The sequence below is a fragment of the Neovison vison genome, chromosome 11 (assembly GCF_020171115.1).
Source record: "Neovison vison isolate M4711 chromosome 11, ASM_NN_V1, whole genome shotgun sequence".
Lineage (NCBI taxonomy): Eukaryota > Metazoa > Chordata > Mammalia > Carnivora > Mustelidae > Neogale > Neogale vison.
Window position 1 is genome coordinate 6,943,197 of NC_058101.1, and position 8,724 is coordinate 6,951,920.

Below are 8,724 nucleotides of genomic sequence, written 5' to 3' on the forward strand. Positions count from 1 at the left end.
TGTTGAGCATCTTTTCAAGTGTTTGTGGGTCATCTGTAAATTTCATTTAGAGCAATGTCTGTTCAAGTCTTTGCCCACTTTTTAATCCAGTTATTTGGAGTTTTTTGTTGTTGTCGTGCCAGTTCCTTATATGTTTTGGATATTAACTCCTTACCAGATAGGCAATTTGAAATTATTTTCTTCCATTCTGTAAGTTCCTTTTTTACCATCTATTGTTCTCTCAGGTGCGTAAAAATTTCTAAGTTTGATGTAGTCCCATTTGTCTTTTTTCAACTGATCCCAGTAACTAGTCAAACCACTTAAAAAATAGCAATAAGCTATAGCAGCAGTGATATAAAAAACAAAAGGGGGCTCCTGGGTGGCTCAGTCAGTTGAGCATCTACCTTTGGCTCCGGTCATAATCCCAGGCTCCCTGGGATCAAGCCCAATGTTGGGCCCCCTGCTTAGTGGGGAGTTTGCTTCTCCCTCTCCCTCTGCCCCCAGTCATGCGTGCGCATGCACTCACTCTCTCTCTCAAGTAAATAAATATATATTTTTTAATGTGCTTCCAGTAGGGGCTCCTGGGTGGCTCAGAGGGTTAAGCCTCTGCCTTCAGCTCAGGTCATGATCCCAGGGTCCTGGGATCAAGCCCCGTATCGGACTCTCTGCTTGCTGGGGAGCCTGCTTCTCCCTCTCTCTGTCTACTTGTGATTTCTGTCAAATAAATAAAATCTTTTTTAAAATGTGCTTACAGTAGGAAATGACCTGGTCCCTGAGGAAATTAAGATGCTGATTATTGGGGCACCTGGGTGGCTCAGTGGGTTAAAGCCTCTGTCTTCAGCTTAGGGTCCTGGGATCTAGCCCCGCATTGGGTTCTCTGCTCAGCAAGGAGCCTGCTTCCTTCTCTCTCTCTGCCTGCCTCTCTGCCTACCTGTGATCTCTGTCTAATAAATAAATAAAATCTTTTTTAAAAAAGATGCTGATTATTTAAGATGATCGGGTAGACAATAGAGGAAAAATTGTAGCTATATATTATACAGAAGGATATTTTGAAAATAGTAAGAAAATTGGAAAAAGTGAATTATTTATCTGGACCTTAGTATTTTCCATCAGAAAACAACATCTCTAACCCTTGTTGTATAGTATTATATTCATTATATAATGTACTCTTCACCCAGGTGAGTGGGTGTGAGTGTGCTAAAGGGTGCCAATGATGCTGGTTTCACATCCTTTCTGTAAACTACCCATTTATGTGAAATAGAAATAAAACATGCAGAAATTCCCTTGGATCTGAGAACAGGGTTTCTCCCAGCACCACTAGGCTTGTGGTCAGTTTAGCAAAGTCAGCTAAGAACAGCCAATCAGAGTTTAGTTTGGGAAATGGATTTCCCAAATAAATATGATTCCCAAGAGCATATTCTCTAAAGAAATTCTCAGGCGTGAAATCCAATACAGGAGTAATTCAGTAGAACTCCATACTACCACTATGAAGAAAGGTAGTATTCCTCTTTTGTTGAGTGTCATCTTCCTGACGCTGATTGGAGGTCAAGGTAAGGGATTCGGAGTTATATTAGGTTAGTAAAGTCAGAAATGTGAATTGCTATAAAAGTCTCATGATTTGCCCAATAAAGTTGATGGCATGCATCAGTAGGTGATATGAGTTGTTCATAAAAGCTTCTCAGTGATGTTGTTCATTATCCAGAGTTCATATATTAGACCTGCTAAGTCAAACATAAATCATCTCAGCCCAGGTATGTGAATTCCTGTCATATAGTAAGTGTCCAATAAATGTTTGTTGAACTGGGTGGTAATGAGATCAAAGAATTTGTCTCTTAAATTATTTTTGTAACTCTGATATTGTTTCTTGGTAAGTAAGTCTGTGGTTAACCAATTAAGGGTCTAATAATCAGAGAGGTCCCAAATCTGTTTACTAACCACCTTTGGGCAAATTTTTTTTTTTAAGATTTTATTTTATTTATTTGAGAGAGAGACAGTGAGAGAGAGCATGAGCGAGGAGAAGGTCAGAGGGAGAAGCAGACTTCCCATGGAGCTGGGAGTCCGATGTGGGACTCGATCCCGGGACTCCAGGATCATGACCTGAGCCGAAGGCAGTCGTCCAACCAACTGAGCCACCCAGGCGCCCACCTTTGGGCAAATTAATGAACTTTTCTAGATTTCAGTTTTCTCACCTATAAAATTGAGACTTTATAGTTATGCTTTTTCTACCAACCACACAATGTGTGGCATATAGTAAGCCCTGAGTAAATATATGTTGAATGAATTAAAGGATTAAGGAATGAAGATAATGTATTTCAAAGAGTTTTGGAAAGCTTTTAAAGTACTGTCAAAAAGCAAGGCAGTGGGGAGGGTGAGGTTGGTGGCTGTAATTGATTATTATAAGTAGATCTTTCTGCCCAAACCAACACCAACTCCATTCCACTAAGGTCAGATAATAAATGGCTTCTGGAGTTGCATAAGGAATTGTGGCCCACATTGCACATGTGAATCAGGTATCTGTGTGTCTGACCAATGATAGGCATTTATTAAATATTGTGAAAATCTCCTTTCCTAAGATTGTAAGATACGGTAGTTAAGAGCAGTATGTTTGGACTCAAGAAAATCTGAGGTAAAACCTCGCACCTGCCCCCTAAATGCTGAATGACTTTGTTCTTTCTGTAACTTCTTTGAACCTTAGCTGCTTTATCTATGAAATGGAGATAATACCTCTTTCAAAATTTTGTGGTAATGATTAACAGTGTAGGTTCACAACTCTTGTCTAAAGCCAGCCCTTTTACTCGGAGGGCGGGGAGTGACCAAGAAGAGACAGGCCATTCCAGGTTGGTAGGTGGCAGTTTTAATAATAGCAATGGAATAATAATAATAATAATAATAATAGCAAAGGAAACTTACATATGGACTCGTCTTGAGCAGCAGCAAAACAAATGGATCCCCATAGCTGCCTACCAGATCTTAAAAACTTAAAAAGCCACCCTAACTGGGCTTAGTCATGTGTTCAGTGTGGGTATTTTCAATCTCATGTCAACCACTTAAAGGCTATGTCCTTGGAGCAGCCTCTGGGAGCCAGAAAGGCAAGTGGAACCCACACTGTAAGTACAGGGGAGAGGAAGAGAAGGCTTCAAGGGCCCAGGTCCAGCTCACAGGTCCACTGGTGGTAACTTTATTTATCACAGTCCCCAACAAACATACTCAGTATGTGACAGTAACAACCGTGATCTAGTCAAATGTATCATTTTGATCGATCATCTAAATTGGGACATTCCCTTTAAGCAGTGTTTTTTTTTTCTTTTTCTCTCCCTTTTTGTCTACCCTTTTTCTTTCCCTTAGGAACCCCAACAATGAGGAATAGACGCTGTTCCTGCATCACCACCACGCAAGGAACAATCCAGTCAAAATTCTTAAAGGACCTTAAACAATTTGCCCCAAGCTCTTATTGTGAGAAAACTGAAATCATGTGAGTAAAACCTCATCCAACACACATGCACCAAATTGGCAGGAACATTAAATTTAGTGTCAGAATTACCCTTAGGACCCTTCCCCGTACAGACTCTTAAAATTCAGATGGCTGTCCCTCCATAAGTGTGGTCTACTTTTTTTCTTTTAAACAACAAGGAATTTCTGGTAGACATTTAAACCAAGGAGAACATATCACCAAGCATGTAGAAAATATTTAACGCAAATAACTCAAAAGAAGAAAATAGAAATCATTTATACTTCTACAGTGTCACTTCTACAGTGACAAGTACTAATCACCCTTTGGCATATAGTCTTCCAAATTTCCCTCATTTACATTTGTGTACGTATATAGATACAGCATATATATATACACATGCACATATATATTGTATGTAAACATAAAAACAAAATTATATGTTACATACTTCTATAGTCTGCTTTCTCGTTAACACTATATCATGAACATTTCCTCATGTCAGTAAATCTTCTGTAATATCATTTTTTCTAATAATGTCATTCCTAACGGCCAAATTACATTCCATCATATGGATGTACCATAATCTATATGAGCAATGCCTAAATGTAGATTATTTACAATTCTTCGCTATTGAAATCAAACTTACTATGTCAGTATCATATCTTTAGTTCTTTCCTATTAATAATAACTTTCACAGGGTGTTATACAGAAGTGTGGAATCTCTCTATTATATACCTGAAACTAATATTATACTGGATGTTAACTGGAATTTAAATAAAAACTTAAAAATAATAATCTTTTTAAAGATTAGAATTGCTAGTTTCAATCTTTTGAAACCTAAATTAAGGCTGATCTATAGAATGACTGTTCTTACTCTCAGATTATACAGAAAAAGTAAAGAAAAAATTTTTAAATTATTCCTGGACAGTCTGCCATAAGTGATTTAAAATAGTCAGCCAGTCTGTTAGTCATGTCTTTAAAAATTTTATGTTTTAGGGAATTTCATTAGAAAATATAGCAAACTTCATGCTGATTTTCATTGTTTCTGGAAAAAAATAGCTATATCGACAACTTTTCTATTTTGCTTCTTCATTTAAACAAAAATGGCTATTTTCACCACAGCACAACTAATATTATCTTTAGATATAAGCTTCTCTCATTGCATGTACCTATTGGATTTTTTATTTTTTATAATATAAATATTATTTTAACAATTATTTTTATAATAATGAAAACATTGGTGTCTTAGAAATATAACAGTCAGGGACTAATTAGATAAAATCTTATGTAGCCTTCCAATGGAATATTATGTAGCCATTAAATGTGTATTTTCAAAGAATATTTAATGACACTGGAAATGCTCATATGATAATTTTTTTAGTTTAAATAATTTAAGGTTGTGTTTCTCCTAGAAATCCCCCCAGTCATTAAGAAAACAAAAAGGTGGGAAGAAAAACTGAAAGTCTCAGATGCTTATAGTGATGACATAAATACATTCTAACCAGGGAATTGAATTCTGGAAGTAAGATGAGGCATTTAAATTACTGAAAGTAGAAAAAAAAAACTCATTGCTGTTTCCTTGGCAGTGCAACAATGAAGAATGGATATCAAACGTGTCTAAACCCAGATTTGGCAGTTGTGCAAGAATTGATTAAAGAGTGGGAAAAACAGGTCAGTGACCAGGAGGAACAAAATTTTCTTTCTTTTAGAAATTGACTTTGGGAAACAAAGAATCTATGTAATTTCTTTAAGGATATTTTTTTTTAATTACTGTGTTCCTACTTTGTTCCTAGAATAATGTCATCATTGTAATGTGTAATTGTATTTCTGCATATAACATCACTTGTCTATATTCCCCACTAGAAGTGTTTTCCATGAGGAGAGGGAGCTTACCTTTCTTATTCAATATAATAAATATGTGTTGGATTGAAAGGTAGACACTGAAGGCGGAAAAAGCTGTAGGTCCCTTCCTGCTGTAGCAGACGTGCTAACACTTAATTATAGTACAATGTGAGAAAAATAAAGATATGTACCAGAATCTTGAGGATTATAGAAGGAGTTATCTTTTTCCTTGCCAGAAGGAGGGGCAGGGAGAGAGTGTTAAGGAAGACTGTTCATATGTCTTCCTTTCATATGTTCCCCAAGAGAATAAAGACAGCATGAAAAAGCATGGACTCAGGAGAACTTGCTGCGTTCAGGGAGCCTCAGGTAGTGTGGCTGGAGTTTGTGTGAAGGGAGAGAAGAAACTGAGGTAGAAAAGTAGACCAGGACAAAGCCAGGAGTTTGCTTCTGGAGTCTGATGGTGTAGTGGTTCTGCCGAATACTAGCTCTCAACTTCGGGCAAGCCACCTTCTCCAAGCCTCCGTCTCCTCCTCTATAAAAAGTGGATGATAATAGTGCTAGCCTCAGAAGGTTGTGGGTTGGACAAGCAGAGTTGGAGTAAGGGCAGTAATAAGCCTGGAGAAGAGAAGAAAGAAGACCAGTTAGGAGGCTACGGCCTCCTCGAAGTCAGTGACGTAGAGAGAATCGAAGCCCTTTTGAGAGTGAAGCAAATTTAAACCATTTTTGAAGATTAAAACAAAACAGTCTGGAGAGTCCAAATATAATATAAGGAAGGAAAACTGGTAAGATAAAGGAATATTACTCTCATTTTCTTTCTCCTCACAGGTCAACCAAAAGAAAAAGCAAAAAAAAGGGAAAAGATATCAAAAAAGCAAGAAAGCTTTGAAAGTTAAAAAATCTCAACATCTTCGTCAAAAGAAGACCACATAAACAACCACTTTACCAGCAAGTGTTTTGTGTGAAAAATGTTCTTTTTTGTTATACTGAAATAATTCTAAAAGGGGATGGCAACTTAATACATAAGCTTTTTTTTTTCTAGAGAAGTTTAAGCATTGTTGTGAAATTGTAATTAAAGCTAGAAAGTTGCTTTTAAAATCCAAATGTAGAGCGTTGTTACAGGCTATAGTTGGACTTTGTTCTTCTACCACCAACTTCATCATGCTGAAGATCACAGTCTTAACACCCACATCTGGACAATTGCACGCACAATCACATCCTGTACACGGTCCCATCCCACACACAACAGCTGCCTGGAAGAGCAGCCCTGTATTTCCCAGGCCACAGATTCCAGCCTCTAGAGGATATTCTGAAGCACATGCCGGTAAGCTCCAGCCTGTCCACATGTTAGGAAGCCAAGGAATTTGGAACCGAGCTGGACCTCACCAAGCTGCCAGGCCATTTAGCATCTGTACTTGAACCCACCTATAGGTCTCACCGTGTTTCTGAGAGACCCATGGTGGTTGTTTCTGGGGACCACCACTGAAGAACACTAGCACTTGGCTTTCAGAAGCTTATGTCCAGCTTCTGAGGACATGGGACTCCATCCTAGCTGCCCGAGCTCACACTGTATGTCTTACTGTTTATCATTGCTTCCATCAAGCCTGTTCTCACTGTCTCAGCGACACGGGTCTACTCCTCATCACTCTTTCCCCAACACTCCACAAGAACGCCGCCTTCTCCCTACTGATCCTACTTGGACCAGTCTTTGGCTCGGTTTAATCCTGCCTCTTAAGCAAAACCTTCTGGACATTCAAATTCTCTTAAAACTCTTCTTTCACTTGTGCTCAGTACCATACAGTCGAGCACTTGACGGTTCTCTAATTAATTTTTGCATGTTGATTCTATTTCTCCAACCAGATTGCCAGCTCCTTGAGGGCAACCAACCACTGTTTACTTCCTTGAATCTGTCACCATGCCTAGTAGACTGTGAACTAGGTTTTGACTAACTTGTCAGTTGCAGTTTTGACAGGTAGGAGGGCAACCAGACCATCTCAGAGCAGGAACTAGCCATATTGGCTACTCCGCGTTGTCTAACCCTTGGTAACCTCTTTTATTCCTTATTTTCAGACCATTGTCACTGCAGGAATGGGGGTGATGCAACAGTCTTGCCTTAGGACAGGATGTGAACTTGGCCTCTCCAGCAAATAGGAAGAAAATGTTTAATCACGGGATATTCTGAACTGTTTTTATGAAATAGTACAGGATACTTAGAATCATAGAATTTATAGTAGGAAGGAGCTTTGTGCAACCTTTCCCCACCCAGTACAAAAATTCCTCCAGTACCATTCCTGACATGCCTGTTTTCTATGTCTGACAAGAAAGCCACCAAGTGCCTTTTGAAAACTCATTTTACGTAGCTATAAATGTCATTGTCCGTTTGAGAGTTTGTAGAGTATTTCAAAGTTTGTAGAGTTTTGTGATTATCAATTACCATACCAGGTCTCAGAGGAAGGGTGAGTATTAAGACACAAAGAGCTGGAGGGAGCAGGAAATGCTGTTCGCGGAGGCATGGCTGGTGCCCATTTAGCTTCAACAGGGCTTAGAAACCCTCTTCAAGAGCAGGTTCAGTGAATTGTGTAGGAGAGAACATCTCTGGCCAGAATTTAAACTTACCCCTACTCTGCCAGACTTTGTCACCTCTAACATCGCAGGAGATTTCTAGTGCTGCCTAGAGGTGATCCCATCCAAACAGCATCATATCTAATCGTGAAACTCTTCAGCTTCTTCAATATGTAACCCCTGAAAACTCTGAACATTCCATAGTTTGAGAGTTTGGACCCAGTTACAAACTGTCTCACAGGTAAAGTGGGTAGTGCAGGGTGCATGGGTGGCTTGGTGGGGTAAGTGACTGCCTTCCGCTCAGGTCATGATCCTGGAGTCCCAGGAACGAGCCCCACTCGGGCTCTCTGCTCAGCTGGGAGTCTGCTTCTCCCTCTGACCCTCCCCCATCTCATGCTCTCTCTCTCTCTCTCTTTCTCTCTCTCACATTCTCTCAAATAAATAAAATCTTTAAAAAAAATGGATCGTGCATAACAAATAACCAGAGACCACATCTTTGACTAAGTACCTATGACATGTATAACATGATAATCATTCATTACTTATATATACACGTATACTCTCTGAGCAATAATTAAGTTCAAATCAGTTTTGGCATATATAACTTGTACTTTCAAATATTTTCTTTGTTAAAAGACAATAGCATCAATAAAAAGACCATTGATCAGAAAAGAAATACAGATTTTTTTTTAGTGTCTTGAACATGTACCTCAACTGTTAACACATTTAACAGTAATTCTCATGTGTCCTTATTCATTTTCTTCCGCGTCAGATAGTGTATAATTGAGATAAAGACAAGGACTTCTTTGAGGACAGAAAAAAAACTTCAACTGATAATATGACAACAATGCCTTAAAGCAGCATTGACTTTGAAGAGTTATGTAGAAGGCAGT

General features: G+C 38.7%; 1 protein-coding gene across 1 annotated transcript; it reads left to right on the plus strand.

Moving 5' to 3' along the window:
• Window positions 1-1,417: 1,417 nt before the first annotated feature.
• On the plus strand, window positions 1,418-8,152 carry CXCL9 (C-X-C motif chemokine ligand 9). Its single transcript, XM_044224021.1, has 4 exons — window positions 1,418-1,529; window positions 3,325-3,451; window positions 5,017-5,101; window positions 6,098-8,152. The coding sequence occupies exons 1-4, from the start codon at window positions 1,466-1,468 to the stop codon at window positions 6,200-6,202; spliced, it is 381 nt and encodes a 126-aa protein (XP_044079956.1). The 5' UTR covers window positions 1,418-1,465; the 3' UTR covers window positions 6,203-8,152.
• The last annotated feature ends 572 nt before the right edge of the window (window positions 8,153-8,724 follow it).